The 22,022-nt window shown below is 36.5% G+C and overlaps 2 protein-coding genes and 2 non-coding genes across 7 annotated transcripts; 2 read left to right on the top strand and 2 right to left on the bottom strand.

Moving 5' to 3' along the window:
• Positions 1-368: 368 nt before the first annotated feature.
• LOC113100752 (peroxisome proliferator-activated receptor delta-like) lies at positions 369-10,995 on the bottom strand. Of its 3 annotated transcripts, none has more exons than XM_026265347.1 (9): positions 10,550-10,995; positions 8,670-8,723; positions 6,563-7,016; positions 5,861-6,012; positions 5,258-5,396; positions 4,567-4,766; positions 4,104-4,307; positions 3,289-3,532; positions 369-2,172 (listed from the first exon to the last, which is right to left on the bottom strand). In XM_026265347.1, the coding sequence occupies exons 3-9, from the start codon at positions 6,960-6,962 to the stop codon at positions 1,925-1,927; spliced, it is 1,587 nt and encodes a 528-aa protein (XP_026121132.1). In that variant the 5' UTR covers positions 6,963-7,016; positions 8,670-8,723; positions 10,550-10,995; the 3' UTR covers positions 369-1,924. The 3 variants fall into 3 exon arrangements, with proteins under 3 accessions (XP_026121132.1, XP_026121134.1, XP_026121131.1); XM_026265349.1 differs by having other exon boundaries at positions 8,670-8,720; XM_026265346.1 differs by lacking the exon at positions 8,670-8,723.
• Positions 10,996-16,047: 5,052 nt separating this feature from the next.
• LOC113100750 (properdin-like) lies at positions 16,048-20,148 on the top strand. Of its 2 annotated transcripts, none has more exons than XM_026265342.1 (11): positions 16,048-16,137; positions 16,354-16,436; positions 16,771-16,915; positions 17,591-17,757; positions 17,906-18,076; positions 18,152-18,346; positions 18,431-18,604; positions 18,700-18,891; positions 19,412-19,523; positions 19,679-19,790; positions 19,892-20,148. In XM_026265342.1, exons 2-11 carry the CDS (start codon positions 16,382-16,384, stop codon positions 19,901-19,903), a joined length of 1,335 nt encoding a protein of 444 aa, XP_026121127.1. In that variant the 5' UTR covers positions 16,048-16,137; positions 16,354-16,381; the 3' UTR covers positions 19,904-20,148. The 2 variants fall into 2 exon arrangements, with proteins under 2 accessions (XP_026121127.1, XP_026121128.1); XM_026265343.1 differs by having other exon boundaries at positions 16,078-16,137; positions 16,340-16,436.
• A 12-nt stretch (positions 20,149-20,160) lies between these two features.
• Positions 20,161-20,233, bottom strand: trnar-acg (transfer RNA arginine (anticodon ACG)). The gene has a single exon. It is a non-coding gene; the product is annotated as a tRNA-Arg (tRNA).
• Positions 20,234-21,117: 884 nt separating this feature from the next.
• Positions 21,118-21,190, top strand: trnaf-gaa (transfer RNA phenylalanine (anticodon GAA)). Its single transcript has one exon. It is a non-coding gene; the product is annotated as a tRNA-Phe (tRNA).
• Positions 21,191-22,022: the final 832 nt, after the last annotated feature.

Genomic DNA, 22,022 nt, shown 5'->3' with positions numbered 1-22,022 from the left:
ATACAATATAATGATGAACATAACTTAATACAATTTGCTAAAATCAGCTCTGATCAGTCGGTTGACTCGAGATCCGAACGGACCGATTCGACTCACAAATGAATCAGATTCATTGAAAAGATTCGAAAAGAACGATTCGTTAGTATGCAACATTTGTTTAAATTAATCGTGAAATCAAATATTGAACCACTCATTAAACAGTTATTCATTGACGCCAACAGTTTATTATTAAAATGTTTAATAATTTTCACACACTTAATTAGTTTGGTAAACCATAAGTTATTAAAATGATTACATTAAAACATATTTTATTTTCAAAATGCTTTTGAAATATTGGTATATGGAGCTTTTCATAAATCACAAAAGACTTGAAAGATGTCTGGAATTGTTTTACTGTGATCCAAAGAATATCCCACAAATCACAACACTTGTGCATCTTGTCCGCTCTTGTCAATGAAGCAAGACATTGCTGAAATGGGCCAGACTGGAAAGGTAGAATGATATTGGTAACCATGTGGTGTGAAAATAGATGACAAAAAAGTATTTCTAAGATAAGAAGGAAAGAAAAAAAATCTTATAATTTCATATTATTGTGCTCTCTAGTTTCACAGTAACAGGTTTCTGCATGATCACAGACATCATTCTGACATCAAGTTCCATCTTGAATAAACAGATCAGAAAAGCAAATTTCAGATATTTCTGAGACTTCAGGATGTGAAATGATAGATGTGTTGCACATCATAACAATACCAATTAATGTAATTCAACATCAAAACTGCTTTATAATGCGGAAACACTGAATTACTAAATTATTCAGCGCTGTTTTTGACAAGACCCGTTTTAAACTTCAGTGAAGTGTCCAAGTTACTTCAATAAAGGACAATGCAAGTATTTACTCAAAATCCATGCCATCCACGTAAATACAACTATCATGACATGGTCATTCAGATATTAATGCATCTGATTTAAAGAATGAATTTAAGTTTAGATGTGTACTCTACATCAATTTGACCATAATGTTCTAGTTTGAATGTAACCACAACCTGCTTGCTTTCAATCACTCAATATATATTCATAAAAACATGTTCAATCAACATATAATGGAAGACCTAATTTAAAACAACTGCTTATAAAGGAGACATTGAGATCTAAGTGATTTCCTGTCTCAAATCAGTAAATATGACTTTAAGACTGGTACCGGACAGTATGTTAAAATACAAGTACCATCAAGGTACCAGATCTTAAAGAGATCAATACAGAAGATTTATATAAACATATATCATGTGAAAAAACATTTCCTTCCATACAGCAGAAATTATCACACTGTTGTAGGTTTATCCCAAAGAGTGAATTATTAAACATTTGTCTTCAGTTTCAATACCAATATATATATTTGTAGCAGCTGACGCTGAAAACAACACCCTCAACAAAGTAACATAATTCCAAAATAATATAACTGACTGCTGTACACTTTTGTGTTTAGTCTACCTTTTACTTTAGTAAAAGTGCCTAATCAAACAGAATCAGGAGGAAAGAAGAACTACAAAATAAAAGCCCTACAAACACATACAGTAAGTGGCATTACAAGAGCTTGACTGTGCTCTGATTTCCTCAAAGAAACATACTAGATATCACTTGCAAACCATAAACCATGATGGAAAAGACAATTTGTAAAGGTGTTAGCCCTCATGAAGCGAATTAAGAATAACATGACGATAGTAGTAGTAGTAAACGGTGACTAGATGTTCTCACACTCCGCAAAAGTCAGAGAGAATGTCAGTATTCAAAGTCAATAATTGTAAAAGTCCTTTACAAAAATTCAATAAAAAAAAACAACAACAGGAGAGCAGCGCCATTAAGATTTGTGTGCTCTCTCCATTCAGGAGGGAAACTGAAGTCCATTTTTCAGTCAGGTCCTTGCACGTCAATACATGTCTTTATAGATCTCCTGTAGAAGCGGGTGGAGGGAGGTCTCAGATTCAGTCTTTTTGATCATCTGAACCAGATGGGCATTCTCTGTGACCAGCTGTCTGAGGTCGGCCATCTTCTGGAGCAGTTTGGGGAAGAGATGAGGTGAGTCAGGGTGGTGCACCCGAAGATGTTGGTCCAGAGCTTGCAAGATGCCATCCTGGATCTGTTCAACCTGCTTCACGTTCATCAGCCCAGGACGATCTAGAGCAAAGAAAAAACATTTTTAGCTTCCATTTTATTCTTTAGCTATTTTATTCACAGGGCTCCAGACAAAAAAAAAATAATCTCCTATAAGAAACAAAACTAAGGGGCCAAATTATTTTTTTAGGTGCAGAATAAAGACGTTTCATTTATTTTTAACACAGTCTTACTGTTTATGTCTCTTTATCTGCATATATTTTAATTCCTTTTGTAGATTAATTGTTTATTACACAGAATCTGTGCTAATGTCTTGGACCATAATGACAGCATCCATTGGCCATTGAGTGTAATCTGAGCTGCTCCTCAGTGCATCCTTTAAAAGTTGTCATGTGACCTTCACACATCCAGTCTGTTTTTCTTTATTAGTAACATGCAATTACAGGATAGGAGGTGTTGAATTTTATCTTTAGCTCATTGCATTCTGTTATCATGTAGACAACAGGTTAAGTAAAAATATATGAATATTCAATATACATTTGGCAAAAAGCTCCTTTTTATAATTTTTTCTAGCTGACTGATGATATAAATGGTTATTAGGTAAATGATTATTACGTGGCATTGTTTACAAGCTTAACATGTTTTCCGCAGTTTGATAGCATGAGACATTTCAGTAAGTTTTACTGTAGCGTATCTTGAAAAAGTATTTTATATGTTATAGTGGTAAAGAGAGATATGATAAGCTCATTTGCCGCTTATCATGCTACATTAGGAGCGCCAAAATATATTTCTTTGAATTTTGTTATGAATTTGGCAGAATTGTAAAGCTGATAGCCTACTTTATTTATTAAAAAGTAACAATGCTCAAAGCTTATTGCGATTTATTGTATGGCACTACAAATAATATGAAGTTCACGCATTAATAGAACAAAGCATAGATTAAAGATGTTGAAAACAAAAAGCCATATCGATTATAAACGAGAATGATAATGTCCAAACAGCTGAAAGCTTTTACCTGTTTGTTTACCTATATCCAGTATAAAGTGTGCCTTTTCTAGTTATGATAAATAAGCTTTAGATCTCTTTTAATGTTTGGTTCTCATTTTTGGATGTAAAGTGTGTAAGTAACAACAAAGGACATTTGAAAACATGCTGGTCAAACAAACACCACGGCCTTACCTCCACACAGTATGATGGCTGCCACAAACAGAGCCAGGTCACTGTCATCCAGCTCCAAGGCATTGAATTTCACCGCAAACTCAAATTTGGGCTCCATGATCTCGCTGAAAGGTTTGCGTAGACTACGCAGGAATTCTCTCGTCACAAAGCCCTTCCCATTGGCCACCAGCAGCCCGTCTTTATTCATGAGCGATGGGAGCATGGCAAATATGGCCTCATGGACTCCATATTTTAACAGCGTTACCTGAGAGGAAAAGTTGGTGATGAATTTAGTGGCTAAATATGCATCAATATTTAATTAATATATAATAAATTCTAATAAATACTTTTTTTAACTAATGAGGGGGAAAAAAAACATCAATCCTAGCAGTCACTGCTTGAAATTAAAGGGGTCATACGATGTTGTTAAAAAACATTTCTAGTCATGTCACCTTTTGGAAGACCAAACAAAGTAGTTCTGCTTTTACAACGAAACAACATCTTCACGACATAGCCATGGCAGCAACAATACTACAGCGAGAATCAAATGTTACTCAATTCTTTGCTTGAATATTTGGGAGGTGTTATGCAAATATTCCCACAGAGTGATGTAGACATGTGGGGGCGCGTTTAAACAAGACATTTTAGGAGGGCGTGGGCAAGTCTTAAATTGTATAAATAATATCTCTCTTTAGGGATCTTATCTATTCATGAACAGCTTGTAACAACCCAAAGAGAAAGGAAAACTTGAAATCACATCACATGACCCTATAATAAACCACTAACAATAGATTTAACAGGATACAAGGTAGTAAAGTAACATGTATCACTCTCACCTGATCATTAAGGAAGAGATCCACAAAGCCAGGGATGTTTTTGGCAAACTCTGTGAGCTCTCGTACAGTTTCAACTGTAGTGCACTGGCAGCGGTAGAAGACATGGACACCGATCTCTTTGTTGGGTGGTGCTCCATTAAGCTGATTCCAGACCAGCCCGTTTTCTGCCTGCCACAGTGAGTCCATATCATGGATCACAAAAGGCTGGAGATGAAATAAGAACAATTAAAAACATCTGGAATAACTACAAATCAATCATGTCCTATTTTGTGTAAAAAAATAAAATAAACAAACAAACAAACCAACAAGAAGATTATTATAGAATCAGTTTTAACATCTAAATATCCGTTGGCTTATCGTATCTGCTGGAACGTCAATAACATGCATCCTTAAACTTTCTAAAATAGACCATTTGAGAAAACTGTAATTTTTAGTGGCATCTCACGGGAAGCCGAGCGCATACCGATGTGCAACTCGTCTTGCCGGTGAGGATGCTCCGTGCTTTTTTCTTGGTCATGTTGAGGTTCCTCAGGTAGGATGTGTTCACATGCTTGGCCAGTGTTTTGAGGTCAGCTCCACTAGAGCTTTGCAGTTTCTCCCCAGCGAGGAGCCCTGCCACTAGCTTCTTCTTCTCCCCCACTGGCATACGTCCGTACCTGATCGCTGAGGAAAAGAAACAAAAACAAGCTCAATTTATCACAACATAACCCAGCGCACATTTTAAAAGGAAGCAACAATTAATAAACACTGGTATATTAGTTTTATTGAGTATAACTATTAAAGGAAGAGCTGAAAATATTCAGAAAATATACCCCTTCTCAGACCCTCTAATATGCTGATGAGTTTGTTTCGTCATCGGAAAAGATGATTTGAATGGGTGCCGTCAGAATAATAATTCAAACAGCTCATTAAACAGTGATGTAAAGTAGAGCACACTAATGATGGATATATTTCTAACAAACAGACAACTTTTGGATTACTGTACTTATAGATTATTGGATGTTTTTAATCAGCTGTTTGCAACTCATCTATATGGCCTGAGGGTGAGTTAAGTTTTTCATTTTTGGGTGAATTATTCCGCTATAATCAAAATTCATAATTATAGTCAAAATTCTGAATGCTTTAAATTGTGGTTATGTATGCAGGCTGCTCACCATCATGCGACATTCCCAATGCCAGGCACTTCTGGAAGCGACAGTACTGGCATTTGTTCCGACTCTTTTTCTGGACTTTACAGGCACGCTCACACCGCTCATACTCCAGCTTCATACGAATGGTGCGTCTGAAAAACCCCTTTAAAAAAAAAAAAGATGACACTTCCTCGTTGAAAAGCAGAGGGGCAAATATGTGCTTGGATTGCGGAATTATTTCACCACAGAAATGCAACTTTATGCATTTGGAAGCCAAGAGTGGTTTTATTCAAGATGCTGTAAGAGATTTCAGTAATTTCGTAAAAATTACAGTCTTGAATTAGGATGCCTCTTCCCTTCAAACACAAAAACCCTCCAACATTCATGTCAATTCAAATGCAGATTGGGTTTCTAATTGGTTGAGAAACAAACATTGCTTTGGCTGTTTACAGAGCCAGATGTGAATTCTCAGGACATCTCAGTTTCAGTGATATGTCAGATAGTATCGCTTACAGCACCTTTAATATTAGTATATTATAGAGGTTTGTTTATTTTAGGCCACAAATGCACCCACGGTTTGTGGAAAAACCTTGGCTGTAATAGTTTGGACAAGTTCAGCAAAATTACCTTGCAGCCTTCACAAGCATGAACTCCATAATGAAATCCTGAGGCTTTATCTCCACATATGCGGCACTCAACGTTCAGGCCCATACAACTGGGGTCCTCCCGACCCAGCCGTAACTGGTCTGACAGCGAGAGAGGGGCTGTCTGTAACGGATCTATAAACATGAGACAGACACAGACTTTTTCTTATCAGAGCACTGCAGAAGGATATATTTTATGGATATGTTAGAAAACAATTATCTTCTATATGTTACTACTGATATATTGATTTTAATCTCCTATTAATGTTGTTTTAAGTTTCAAAGCCAATACAGGATAAAACCAGGTCATGGATAAATCATAAAAAATACTATATAATAAACAATTACATTAATATAATAACATGGTAGTAATAGATAGTTTTATTATTATTAATAAAATATATTTATGTTTTGCTTTTTTTAAATGCCATACACACACACATATAAACATGATGAAATATAAAGTTCAAGTATGCATAGTTGCATAAATTCAGTAAATATTCAATATCAATAAGAACATAAATATTATGTTTTTTAGAAATACATTGACCGTATTAGTGATATAGAAGCCTTTGAAAGCTATGTATCAAATATGATACATCCAGACACCCCCTCCCGACAACCCTAAAAATATGTTTGTCAGGATGCCATAATAATTGGCTTTGATGTATAAGTGCAGTTTAACCTGGAAACATCTGAGCTTTTCCAGGAGTGTCACTATTCTGTTGAGGACTCTCCTGCGTTGTCCCATCTCCATTCTGTAGAGTGCCCCCCCACGATCCCTTGCTGCTGGGCGAGACCTCTAATCCTGTGGCCTCAGTCGTCTCGCTACCCTCCACCTCCTCACCCGATGCTGAGCTTGGCTCCTGTAGGTCTGAAATCCCTCCACAGTCTGAGGATGCAGACTCACCCTCCTGCACTGCCATCCATGTTGAGTCTTCAAGAACCTTGACAGGGTTCAAGTCTGTCTGTGGAGACGACTGGCCCTCTATAACTCCTGTGAGCACGAGGGGCACCTGGGCTGCCACAATGTCTATTGGACCATCACATTTAGTTTCTGAGGTAGGTTGCTCAACCTGTTCCATGGTTCTCCTGTATTGCTGCTAAATCTCATAACCATCCATCACGTGACATTGCCTCTGAGAAGACAAAAGATCAGTAAACAGGTGTGAATTGTTGCAATGGTGCTTCAATACATTTACATTTAGCAGACACTTTTATCCAAAGCAACTTAGAAATGAGGACAATGGAAGCAATCAAAATCAAAAAGAGCAATGCAATACAATACGATATCAGAATATAACCATCATCGCTGGTGAAGTGACCCGGGGTGAAGTGCACATGTTCTAGAGATTACACGGATGACCTGAGTTTGACCTGAGATCCAGTACCGTTTGTGTCAACAAAAAAAAATATTGTGCAGAGTCTGATATTTCAAAACATATACTATAAAAAGTGGGTTTAGAAAAAAGAATAGTAATAATTTTCCTCATAAAGATCTTAATAAACAAAACTTTTTTTTATCAAGACCACATTTAATTGATCAAGAAAGTGTAAAAACATTCAAATTACTACAAATGATTTTTTAAAGCAGTTTTTCAGTTGATAAAGCATCCTGATGCATCATGGTTTCTACTTAAATGTTAAGCAATAACATACATGCAATTTATTTCAACACCTCTAATAAGAAATGTTTCTTGAGCACCACATCAGCATATTAGAATAATTACTATATTTTTTATTAAATAAATCCAGCCTTGGTGAGACATTCAAACACATTAAATTGACAGTTCTGAACAGTAGTGTATGTAAAGATATTAAAATTGAAAAATGCAAGTTTTATATTGCAGTAAATTACATCAACTGCAGTGTTTCCATTGATGAGTAGATCATACCCTTATAAAAGACTCTTAAATGCCTTATTTTGTGCTTCCAGTTTGTGATGTCTAGACTCCAGAGCTGGTTGTTCTCTTTTTTGAAATAGCTATGAAGAAAATGAATGTGAAAATACTGCCTGTAGAAAAAGTGGGAGGTTACCGTTGCACTCGGTTAGCCACATGAAATGTGGATCTTTTTTCAAGCCTGGTTCAAATGCTTTCAGGAAAAGAGAATCCTTAAATGTAGAGAAAACAGAAAGTAGCTTTTGTCTTTTTTGGCCTTTCATTCAATCACCACTTCCGATTACGTGACCTTTATCTTTTTGAGGGAGTCAGATCACAGCAAACTTTGCCGTCAGCAATTACAGGTCTGTGGTATATTTAGCCTACACATACAGGGTGAAAGGTGATAAATCCTTTATGAGACGCTGCTAGGTTGTTTACTTAAAAAGATAACCCTGAAAAGAAAGCAGCTGTGGGAAGATTGTATGACCAATAGAAAGAGATCTAGCAAAAGACTTCGGTGTTACAAACCCTACATACCCAGGTCTCCTAAACAAGAATAGTTTATCAAAATAGAATGAAAAGAGAAAGAATAATCATGATCTTCCTTTCTCAAGAGACACAGAACTGACTGTGCACATATATGTTAAGCACAGGTCACATAACTTACATCCTAACAGAGAACAACAGCTGGGCAATGAGCCATGTCAAACACTAAGACCTGAATAAATGCTATTTGTAAAATACTGAAGAGATCCATGCTCTCACTCATGATGACCCAATTGCATGAGGAAACAAAAAAAAAAAAATCTTTCAAGACAAAGGTCAAGACATATTGTGTTTCATCTACTAAGCGGTGTAACTTCCTCAGACTGCAAGGTGTTTAGAGAATGTCTTAAAGGGATAGTTTACCTAAAAATGAAAATCCTGTCATCGTTTATTCACCCTCCTGTCTTTCCAAACCTTCTGGGGAACACACACAAAAGTTATATATTAAAGAAATCTGGAGTCTTAATAACATTGAATTACACTGACTTTCATTTTTACGGACCAAAAAAAATAAAAAATAATATTTATTAATAGTTGTACAGTGTATGAAAAGCATACGGTTTTGGAACAACATGAGGGAGAAAACTATTAGACATTGGCTGAATAAGGTCACATCCATCATAGCTCTCAGCATGGAGAACATTGATAACAGATGTGAGTGTTTTGTCATATGGAGGATAGAGACCCTACCAGACAGACTGCGTTTGTAATCCGTGGATTCTGACAAGAGGATTACGCAGTAGCCACATCAATGTGTCAAACTAAGACAATACAATAAAAAAAATAAAAACTTTACTGAACCACACTGGAATACATGAATAAAACAGCACTACCGTGTATGTGCAGGCTTTATGTTAACTTATTCACACGCACAGTAAATGAAGCGATCAGAAATGCTTTGAGCCAGTGTTCAGACTTGTCAGCAACCAGTCGTTCTGGTTCTCAATCTATCTGCATTGTACTGAGACTGCATGCTAGAGGCGACCCGCACAGAGGAACTAAATGAGTCAGTGTGTGGAGGTTTTGACAGACACGCATTCCAGTGTCTGGACCTCTCATTTGCTTCATCCTTATTTTGAAGGCAAGACATCACAAGAAAAACCATTGATAATATCCTAAATAACTTCAATTAAGTACTACTTAACTTTATCCTTTATAGGTTTTTACAGAGGGGTTTGTTCATATACCATTTATTTATTTTATATAACACTGAATGCCTGAAAACATGATTTTTTTCTGACTCTTGACAGTATTCCCTAATTTATATATTTTCTGATTTTATGAGCGACAACAAGAGAGATCCAATGTCCCCTCTTTAAAAACCTAAACAAATGATTAAAGTGTCCTTTTTCACCTGTGATGTCTCTATTCACTACAAAATTAATAATGAACTTTTACAAAACAACTGCTGAAGATTATATACACAGTAAATCTTCACATTATTTGTTAAAACTTTAACCTTGTAATCAGAGTGAAAGCAGTTAGCAGTCTTTGTACTCAAGGTCACATTTGATACTTCAACATGAAGCCATTCAAATCCACAAAACAAACATTTTACTTATTTTTAGCAATACAATGTACATTTCAAAGCTTCTTTGTTTCTCTTAAAAATTATACTGTCTGTTTGTTTCATAAAACTAATTTACTAGTCACACAATTGCTTAAATTGACATTTAATCAAATGTTTTGTAATAATGTTGTTTTAATTGCCTTGTCACAATTTTTTATATATATATTTAGAACTAAAACGTTTCAATAAGATGAAGTCAAAATATTTTTAAAATGTACCTAATAATGTATTCCTTGTAACGTTATATTCCTTCTACCTTATATTGTTAATAAGATAGCTGTTGAAAATCTAACTTAAAGTTAACATTAACATAGCTAAGGAAGCAAAGCTTACAAATTAATAAAACAAATGGTGAAACTTAAACTAATTAAGAAACAGTGACTGACACGAAGACCATTGCTGATTAACTTTAACGATTATACGTTAACAAATAATATAAAATAAAAAAGCTAGGCAGACTAAGTGGCACATCAACCTGACAGACAACAAATCTAGCTAACGTTAGCTGACAAAATAGGAGTTCAAAACGGTGACATCAACTGTTTAACAGACATAAAACATACACTTATTCTCATACAGACACGTTTACTTTGTTAGTAATCGGGTTAAGTAGATACTTTAAGCAAAATAGCGAGTTCTGGCTAACTAACATAGCTGTTCTGGTTTACGTTACCTTGGTGTTTACGGGCCAGCTTCGAAGTTTCCCAACGGGCGATAAAATATAAATATACTCTTCGTACGTGAAGTTAAGTTGTTTTGAGACTCAAATGAGCTCATAGTCCGTCGGTTTACATCGGATTTTCATCACTGCGTCCCTGTGTCTCTTATTCCACACATGCTAGTCCGAGGTTAGCACAAGCTAGCTTAACGCTAACATGTTTTTGTTTTTATTTGGTTGTAACGTATACGCTTTCAGGTTTCTCCCGACAAAATAACTACGGCAAAATTAAATAGGTTTAAAATACCAAATACGGGATTGTTAATTTCAGATTTCTGTTATATCCATTATGTTTTAAAATCCAATCAGAAAACGGATCAACCGATGACCATCGCGCTGTTATTCCTACACCAACTTTTGCTCAATCTGGTCTAGTAATTCCCTTCACTTTGATTACTCGGTTGTCAGGGATGACAGAAGTGAAGGAACTAGAAAAGATGCGCGTATTCTTTATAATTTATCCTGAAGGGGTCGCTCTTCGGCCCAAAGTCCATGAGGTCCCTAAGAAAAACAAATAATCGAACTCAACTCAACAATTACATTAAGTACAGCAGTATTCAAAACGTATAAAAATGTGAATATAACTAAAATCGCGTAGAACAATACAGCTTTATAGTCGATTTTTCAGCTTGAGTGTAATAAATGTTCCTCACGCGGTTTGACGTATGACCAAATCACGTGATAGACGTTTGTCCAATGACAGCTCGAGCAGAGGGGTTTAGCTCGGAGTCCGTTTTCCATTCTAGGTTTTACAGGCAGGCAGTTCTGTGGTTGACATCTAAAAGCGTGGCGTGAATGTTATGTAAAACAAGGTGTCTAGATTAAGCCAGTAGGAAATAGATGAATATTAATACTCCTGTATGAATCATAAATGTTATTTCCCGCGAGGGTTGAAAGCGTTCCGAAACGGGCTAGTTACTCTGTACTCCGATCTGCTGGGAAATTCCATGTATGTTAATAAATATTGTTAAATGATTAGTGCAAATTGGCACATGAGCAGAGCACCTTACTGTTTGTGCCTTGAGAAGATGATGGTTGCCTCAAAGCTCTAAAACTGAAGGCTTGTAAAATGTCTTAACATAAATATATGCCAAAGATTTTTGGTACACATGATCTTTAGGGTGCCTAGTATTAATATATGCATTCACATATATTTAGTTTTGTTGAGTGTGGTCGTACAATGAGTAAACATGTTGATGGTCACAAGAGTGACCGGTGGCATAACAACTAACAATGAACTTAGCTATACAATATAAATCCAATTGCAGTTGCTAGTGAAAATGACAATAAAATGTTGCAATGACAAAATACTGCACTAAATTAAAAATTCAAATGTTCCTGTTTTTTTTATCTTAGTGTTCCTTTCAGTGTTGCATAAGGATTTTTATGCATAATAGTAACCATAGAATGTGATCAGTTTAAAATAGCTAACTGTTCTCATGACTGCAGAAATATGTTATTTCATTACACACATCATCCCACCGGTCACAACTGTGACCGAACTTAAAACCCCATTTTTTCTACACACTTTTCCAAAACAAATGTAAAAAATAATTATTATTTCAAAGGGTTACAAATGACACATCATTTGGATATTTTCATTAGACTGGAGTCTAACAGTAAACAGATGGACTTTACCAAACAGATTAATTTAGTTAAATGTAATCATGCATGAATGTCCTGCCCTATACAACAAAACAGTATAGATATTGAATAGATCGACCAAGTCATTCATTTATGATCTTGTCTTGTGTTTTATTTCTCAAATCTCATCTTGAATATTGATTATTACAAAGCATTTGAGGGCTAGTTTGTGTTCATGTTTTTTTTCTTCTGGTGTCAAGAGTGCTGCACATTCTATTGCTTGTATAAGGATTTTAAGTAAATAAAAAGACTACAGAGCAATTAATGAACATGAAATATTGACAATAAATACAGATGTTGGCCATATGCCACATCCACATAGCATGTTTTGTGGGACTAAATTGGTTTAAACATACAATCCAGTTCAATTAATGTTTATTTGTATAGCACTTTTCACGATACACATCGTTGCAAAGCAGCTTTACAGGAAATTAAAGTTACTACTAACCAGCCTGTCAGAAGTAACTATGGTAATTTGATATGGCAGAAATGTACAGTAAAAATCATGCAGTTAGTTAATGATGTATTCAAAGAGACAATGAACACTATTAACAACAACGATTATATGTTGCGATCAAACTTATAGTTATTTGGTAGTTTTGTATGTTGGTTCAGGGTTGGCATCCTCTGAGTTCGTCTGAGAGGTTGGAGGCATCTCTTCTCAGGTGTTCGGTCATCTCAGATCTCTGCAAGAGTTGGATACAGACCGACGCTTGTGTAATTCCTACCTCAGGATACCAATCCCATAGCAGAAAAAGAGAAGCAAACACAGAACAATTAGTGTAGCTGCTGTTCAACCCAAACAAAGAATGATATTGTGCATTTGATCAGATATAACTGGAGTACAAGAATATGAGATACATTATGTGAATGCTTGGCTAAAGAGATGTGTCTTTAATCTAGATTCAAACAGAGAGAGTGTGTCTGAACCCCAAACATTATCAGGAAGTCTATTCCAAGAGTTTGGGAGCCAAATGCGAAAAAAACTCTACCTCTTTTAGTAGACTTTGCTATTGCAGGTCCTACCAAAATTCCCAAGTTTTGCAACCTGATGGAAAGTAGCATGATAGAAGACTAGTTAGATACACAGGATTTAAATCATTCTAAGTAATAATGTTTTTTATCTGATACATATTTTTCTTGATAATGTTCTTGACCTGTTAAGGACTAGCAGCTGCATTTTGGACCACCTGTTGCTTGTATATTGAAGATGCAGGACTACCACCTAGCAGTGCATTATATCAGCATAGTAGTCCTGTCTTCAGGTCATGAATGCATGAACTAGCTTTTCTGCATCAGAAACATGTAATCTGTTCCATAGCTTGCAATGCTATTTTTGTAACATGTGAAATCTGTTATTGGCACCTATTGGTAAAATAAAGCATAATCAAATTAGCTCAAATATTTAAAACAATATAATGCATGTATCATGATGTAGTTGTGAGTCACAAGCGTACAATCCAGCAGAAATCTGTGGTGCTCTCAGATTTCCTATAACCATACATATATAGATATTTAGTGCATAACCGCTAAGAAGTAAGAACCTTAATGTGATTGGGCCATACATAAAAATATGTGCAATATGCAGCTTGAAAAACCCCAACACTCTCATTTCATGTAGCAGTCTTTTTCCTTTTTTGGCAGTGCTGAGTTGTCAATGCCGACCCATGGCCCTGCAAGCATGACAATGCAAACTGCCATTTAAGATATTTCAAATAAACATCTTAAGTGGGATGTGAAGTGAACATCTGTGTTGCTTGGAGATACGCAATGCTTCTTCTTAACGTTACTTGCTTTTGAACCATTTTCACTGGAGATATAGAGCAAAACAGACAACAGGCTGTGTCTAAAATCTAAGTCACTTAAAGGGGTCATCGGATGCTACATGCACTTTTACAAGTTGTTTCAACTGAAATGTGTTGGCAGTGTGTTTTACACAGCCACCTTATAATGATAAAGATTTTTTTTTCTTTTATCTCATTAAATAATTTCCCCTTTCTCATATCAAGACGATCTCAGTTTGTCTTCATTATTTTACAGATATCTTAAAATATTTGACTAGCAGTTCGAAGCACTTCATGATGACTGATGTCAGTGCTACAGGGTGGTAGTCGTTCAGGAAGGAGACCATTGTTTTTTTGGGAACAGGGATGATGGTGGCAGCAAGACCTAGGAGATGATTGTGGACTACAGGAAGTCACAGAGAGAGGGTCGCGTTCCCACTCACATCAATGGAGAGCTAGTAGAGACAGTTAGTAGAGACAGTTGAGAACTACAAGTTCCTTGGCATTCACATCTCTGAGGATCTTTCATGGAGCTCTTACTCAGAGACCACAGTCATCGTCTCTACTTCCTGCGGAGATTGAAGAGGTTTGGCATCTCCTCTATCATCATGTCAAACTTCTACCGCTGCACTATTGAGAGCATTCTGACCAGCTGCATCACTGTATGGTACAGCAACTGCTCTTCTTTGGACCGTAAAGCTCTTCAGCGAGTGGTGAGAACAGCAGTGCTCATCATTGGACATAAACTTCCCAGCCTTACAGGACATCTATCAGACTCGCTGCTTGAGATAGGCTCGCAGCATCATCAAGGACCGCACTCACCCTGCTCATCACCAGTTTGCCACACTGCCATCTGGCATACGTTTCCGATCCATCTGATCACGGACAACCAGACTTTAGAACAACTTCTATCTTCAAGCCATCAGACTATTTAACAATCAGCTGTCCTCCATCTAAAAACCGGAATACATGCTGCTCTTATGTTTACTTCATTGTACTTGCCTTGCACTGCCACTTTTTTTTATATTCTTTCATGTTACTCTGTGACACTCTATAATGACCTTTTGGACATTGCTCTACTCAGGAATACATCTGAATGTGTGCTGCTCTTAAGTTTATTTATTGCATCTGCACTGCCACTTTAATTTCCTCCATGTAGCTCTACCTCACCCTACAATGACATTTTAGACACAGTTCTACCCCAGTAATCATAATATTACCTCAGGACTACTTATCAACACTATAACTCTTAACACTGATTAGCTTAATTGTACCTGTTACTTCCACTTATGGGCATATAATGCTCTCTTCATGTCTTTCTGTCTATGGGCACTGTAGTCACTCAAGAACCTCAGTGCTCTCCACGTACGTCTATGTCTTATGTCTTGTTATTGTCACTGTATGTCTGAGCCTTGTCACAAGCATTTCAATGCCCAGTTTTCCCCAGTGTTAACTATGCAAATGACAAATAAATGTCTCTTGACTCTTGACTCTTATGGTGACCCATACTCAGAATTCATGCTCTGCATTTAACCCATCCAATGTGCACACACACAGCAATGAAAATTTATGCTGCGGCACCCAAGAGAGCAGTTGGGGGTTTGGTACCTTGGTCATGGTATTACCTGCCTGAGACTCGAACCTGCAATCTTATGGTTAGGAGTCAAACTCTAACCATTAGGTGACTTCCAAGCAACTTATGCAGCCTTAATTTGAAATAATATTATATGCTTGTTGGTAGGTTAGGACACTTTAAAAAAAATTAGCAAAGAGATACTCTTTGACTGTACATGACTGTGCTCAACAACTGCTCTGGGGTTCTTTTCCCAAAAGCAAATGGTTGCAAGTTCTATCGTTACCAATTGAGAAATGCACCCCTGACCTGCTGAAGGGGTGGAACTGAAATTGTATTCTTTTACAAACCAGCATGTAATGCTGATGAATCTGCTAAATCATTTTCAAATAAGGGAAGCTGGTTAACCTGTTACACAATTAATAATTCGTTTTCATAAACATCTCTCTAAGGTTTTTGTAAAGTCACTTTTGAGGAACCTAGGCAGGGTGTAACAAAACCTCTTGTCTCTTAAACTGTCTCAATAAAGGGAAGTGTGTAAGGTAAGTGGTCAAATCTTATATTGGTTAAAATATTTAATTCATAATGTATGAAATTACTTCATTAGAACTTGAACCTTTAATTTGTATGACCAATTTATCAATTAATTTTTTATTACTCAATAATCCACACCTACATTATGTACTTTTTGACTATTCATATTTTTTTTAAATTATTTACTTATTTAACTTATTTATTTACAAATCCTTCTATTTCAGAAAGCTTTTCTGTCACACTGATTCAGCCATGAATCTGATCTTTTGGGGGATTGTGCTCCTTGGGATTTATGTCCAGCAATCAGGTTGGAAATGTTTTATGATTACATATAAATATTAAGTCATATCTACATGAATATTACTGTAAGCAAAAATATTAATAGCTGACTGACTTTTTTCTCAAATACTTTTTGTACTGACTTTTTTTTTATTATTATAATTTTTTGTATGTATGTATGTTTAAATTATCTGTTTTTGTAAATGATAATCATTTAGTAAATCCCTTAAACAACCGAATCATGCAAATATATATATATATATTTTATATTAATGCATCCTGATCATCTGTGCCATGGTAGTAGTAACAGACAAAATGTGTAAGAAGTATTTAATCTTTTAATAAATGTGAAGTTTCTGAAGTTTCACAGCTAGCGGACTGTTTTGCATCATTTACCCTGTCCACTGGGAAATGTAGTGATCTTTTGGGTCAAGTTAAAAAAGATGAGTGTTGCTTGAACCCCAGCTATGGATACAAAGAAGCAGATGGAGTTTGTAAGTCCTGTGGGTGAGTTTCAATGATGTGATGCTTATAATGGTCAAGTCCAAAAACAGATAAATGTCACATCGAGCTTAACTATTATTTATTAGAACAAAAAACAAAACAGGTGTTAATTTTAAAATGGGAGAGCTACTTACTTTTTATTATTTATAGTTTAAGTTTTCCTTAAAGCTGATAAAATGCAGACATTTTCACTTTAAATAAATCAGCTTGTATTTGAAAGTAATCTGTTATTGGTAAATGCATGTTATAGGTCTTGAAAAAATATTTTTTATTTTAAAACTGTCATAACCTTTCAGTGAAAATGAAAATGACAGCTTTCTTTCTGCTGACTTCGTTAATCATTTAGTCCATTGAAATCAAGTTTGTATTAATATTTGAGTCCAACGCCCACATCTCAAAATCCAATCATCAACTGATGTATAGAACAAAGTCCCCAACCTACAGTTTTGTTTTATATTGCAGAAACGATCTGATGCTACTTCCATTACACCTTCATAAAAAGTATTGCATTTTTTATGAAAAGAAAATACATTTGAGACTTTCCCCAGTCACCATTTGAACTTTCAGATAATGTAATTCTTCAGGCTGCTGAATTAGCTGAACTGAAATGTATGAGATAAAATGATGTGCAGAGCATATCCCTTAAAAAAGTCTTGCATGTTTATTGTTGACCTCCAGGCGGCCAAAGTGGTCTGAATGGACTCGCTGGAGCGAGTGCTCGGTGAGTTGTTCAGAGGGAGTCAGCCAAAGGCGAAGGTCTTGTTATGGAATTGGTGATTGCGCAGACCCTGAAAGACTAGGATCAGTTCAAACTAAGCCATGTGTGAAAAAAGTTTGCTGTCCAGGTAGAAAGGAAAATTGTAGAGCAATTGTTACATTTCAACATAAAGTTTTCCATGTCTTTTCTCATGTTTCTGTATATATATATATATATATATATATATATATATATATATATATATATATATATATATATATATATATATTGTCCAGTTGAAGGTGGCTGGTCAAAGTGGGGGAATTGGCAGCAATGTTCAGTCACATGTGGCAATGGAATAAGAAAGAGACGAAGAACATGCTCCGAACCCGTTCCACAATGTGGGGGCTCCTGTAGCGGTGCAGAGGAAGAAACCACCAGTTGCGTCACTAAAGTAATCTGTCCGAGTAAGTATAGTTTTCACTCTTTTCTTTACTTACTAAAGATACTGAAAATGAAAAACGTTCTCATTTGATGTCTAGCTCATGGCGGGTGGTCCAGTTGGGGAAGTTGGGGTCCCTGTCCAGTTACTTGTCTTTATGAAGGACGCGAACCTGAAAAAGAGCTCCGTACAAGGACATGCACCAACCCTCCTCCATCTTTGATTCCACCTGGCAATGACTGCAAAGGCTCTGACACAGATGGCCGTCCTTGCAGCGGACTACCATTCTGCCTAGGTAATATAGATTGATGTTTTATATGAAACAGCCAAACATACAAGTGGTTTTTAGAAACCACAGATTTATGTCTCTGCTCTACAGTTGATGGAAACTGGGGCGCTTGGATGAGTTCAACACCCTGCTCTGTGACATGTGGAGTGGGCAAGCAGACTCAAAGACGGAGGTGTGATTCTCCTAAACCAGCATATGGTGGAAGACAGTGCCAAGGTGAAGAGCAAAAACCTGGTATCTGCATCATTGCTGTACCCTGTCCAAGTAAGTAGAGTGACATGCATGGTTTATCTAAACAAATAAAAAAGAATCGATTGTTTAAAGTTTAACATTTTTCTCTTTGTATTTTTTTTTATAAGTAAATGGGATGTGGACTGAATGGAGTGAGTGGAGTCCATGTAGAGCTCCTTCCACTAGAAAAATTACATGCAATACCAGGTTGGGAATCCGAAGGAGAGAGAGGGACTGTGTTGGTAGAAAATACAATGGAAGTGCCTGTGACGGAGAAATTATTCAAAATGGCAACTGCTATGACATTAGCAACTGTGACAGTAAGTCCAAAGAAAAATCATAGCTGTGTCCGAAATTGCATTCCGTCTAGTAGGAAATAGATCTAGTTTAAAGCTTACTTTTACTATCTCTGCACTTGACCTACCAGCCTTCACTGCCATTTACAAATCCTTTATTGCGGTTTCATGGGACAGTAAAGTGTTCATTGGATGCCTTCTTCAGAATCTCAAGAGAGATACTTTTTGCCCACCGTTTATTACATGCTATGGATTTGGACATTCTTCTTTGCTGTACTGTTTTTCCACATAATATAAATAGTATTGAAGTAGGCATTTTCATGTTTATTGTTTAGCTTTAAATTGTGTTACATTTTGTAAAGTGAGTGTTTAAGATTATTTCTTATAGCACTTCAAACTAATTTTATATTCTCTACATATTGTTGATAGTGATATTAGAGGCTGGTTGTTCCTAGTTTGAGACAAAATTAGCATTTTCCAAACCAACGCAGGTGAAAAGTATTGTAGCTATAAAGTAACAAATTATCTCCCTGACTGTGTCCAGTGAAGGGCGTCTTGTCTGAGTGGAGTGAGTGGAGTAACTGCAAACCTGACTGTGGGCAAGACTCTAAACAAACACGAGAGAGAAAGTGTGTTGCTGACATCTCTAAATACCGGTAGGAGGAAAAAAAAAAGAATGCTCTTAACATAAGATATTGTCTATAATACATCGTAGGTGTGCAATTTCTTTACATACATACTGGTTAGTATGGTTGTGTGTTGTTTAACAATCAGTTTTCTTCCTTTTTTCTTTTTTCTTTATCTCCTATAGTTCCCAAGACCGTAGTATTTTTGCAGGGGATCCAGATGTTAACTGTGAGGGTTTGGAAACACAAACAGAGAGAAGACAATGTACAAATGTTCCTGAGTGCGAGGATGAGGATGTAATTTTATGTTCAGAACTTATATTATATAATTTTTTTATTTATTAAAATGAATACATTTTAACAACATATTCTTACTGTTTTCCTGGATGAATGAGCAGTCTCCAGAGTAGCTGTTGAAGACCAGAGGACCAGCTGCCTTACACAGTAACCTCAGCCGCAGCTGGAAGGACCTCAACATGCCAAGCTGTTCTATTAGGAATTGTGCTACTAACATAGAATTACTTGCTTTATTAGCCTTTGTGGTGTGGATTGGATTGAGTGCTGATTGATGCACATCTTTGTAAACTGCTTTGCTGTCACAATAAAAAAATAGCTGCCAAAATAAACATAACAATAAATTACTGGTTATTCTAAGAAAGAAAAGCTACGAGCCAGCCAGGAGTCGAACCTAGAATCTTCTGATCCGTAGTCAGACGCGTTATCCATTGCGCCACTGGCCCGACAAGTACACTAAATGACCACGTGACTATTTGTAGTATGACTACTAGCTACTAGCTTTCATTTCGAAGGCTGCTGCGCCCTCCTGTGGTCGCATTAAATGGTCGCAACTATAAAGACTGCCTCATTTCACAAAAGTAACCATTACATTCGAAAATAAATTACTATTATTTATGTCCCAAGACAAATAACAACCAATTTTATAACGGTTACTTTTCTGAAGTGACACATCCTCGATTAAGTCTGCGACCACAGGAGGGCGCAGCGCTCTTCGAAATGAGGCAGCGCAACCCCTCTTTCACACCGCAAACGTGAGCGGTGCGTCACTGCAGCAGCAGTCTCTCGCGAGTATTCACAGTACAGCATCACAGCAGCGGCTGCAAAGCGTGTTCGGTCGACCATATAACCATTTCAAACAATGGGTATAATTCTTAACATTTGTTTTTATAACAATACGCCATACTTTCACCCAAAAATAAAAAAATAAAATTAAATAAAAAGTTTAAATGGGTAAATACATATTTGTTTTACTTAATTGTATTTTCTGGCATAATTGTTAAAACACTAGACATTGTCATTGTTGTTAAAACTCTTGACATGCTTATTCTGTGCATTTTGAGCACGTTTTGTGTTAAATCACTTGAGCGTGAGCAGCACAGCAAAAATAGAACGGACGCCAAAACCCCCGCTGCACTGCTGTTCACCCGACGCTCCTGCTTGACGCTCACGCTTGCGGTGTGAAAGAGGGGTAATGCTTTGACAATATTGTCAGTACACAGGAGCGCCACCAAAGTACTTTTAAATTGAAATAAAAACGACTAACGTTATATACGTTCAAAATACACTCTTTTATTTTCTGGAAGTCTATCCGAGAGCTTTATCACCAGCCGAAATAGCTCAGTTGGGAGAGCGTTAGACTGAAGATCTAAAGGTCCCTGGTTCGATCCCGGGTTTCGGCATTTTGATCCAAAACAATTATTTTTAGTGGAATACGCCATAGAACCTCCAATCGTCTCAATAAATAAACCTGTGCCTTGTAACATGAAACGAGAGAACAGAGTGACTGTGTACATTATTTTGTGCAATAAACATCCCAAATTAAATTGTTTTCTTTGAGTTTAAGTTGATGGTTGTTTATTTATTTTTTTTCTTCACGTAACGTAAACCCGTCGCAAAGGTCCGCCCCTTTCTGTTGCTATGTCCGACAAAGTCATGGCTCTCTCGCCAAAGCCTACATCATGTTTTCATTCGGTCAAAAACATAGACTGACATCGCGGAGCAAAGAGGAAACTGACAGTGTGGAGACAAACAAAACACTTGGTATGAAACAAAGCCTCCACTCTCAAATGTTGTCATTTCTTTTAAGAAATTCAAACAATACATGCGGCTCTTTATGATATACATTAATAATAATACATCATGGCTCTTTAATGTGTAGCGAAACATCGCTGAAGCGTCTCAGATAAAGCAATACGGTCATCTCTTCCTCTTTACTTGTTACCGCATGAAAAAAACATGAATGATCATAATAAAGGTTTCTTGTTTCAACCACCAATATAGCAAACTAGCAAAAACTACTACTTTATTCAGCATTGTCTTCTCTTCCGGGACTGTTGTGAGCGAGTTCAAAACACAGCAGTTAAGTGATATCCGGTTTGCGAACAAATCACTCGATGTAACCGGATCTTCTTGAACCAGTTCACCAGATCGAACTGAATAATTTGAAACGGTTCTTGTTTCCAATAAGCATTAATCCACAAATGACTAAAATGTTAACTTTTTTTGACACTC

The sequence above is a fragment of the Carassius auratus genome, unplaced genomic scaffold (genome assembly GCF_003368295.1).
Source record: "Carassius auratus strain Wakin unplaced genomic scaffold, ASM336829v1 scaf_tig00217347, whole genome shotgun sequence".
NCBI classification, from domain to species: Eukaryota; Metazoa; Chordata; class Actinopteri; order Cypriniformes; family Cyprinidae; genus Carassius; species Carassius auratus.
Note: the sequence above shows the minus strand (reverse complement) of the source record. Positions and strands in the feature narration are given on the sequence as shown.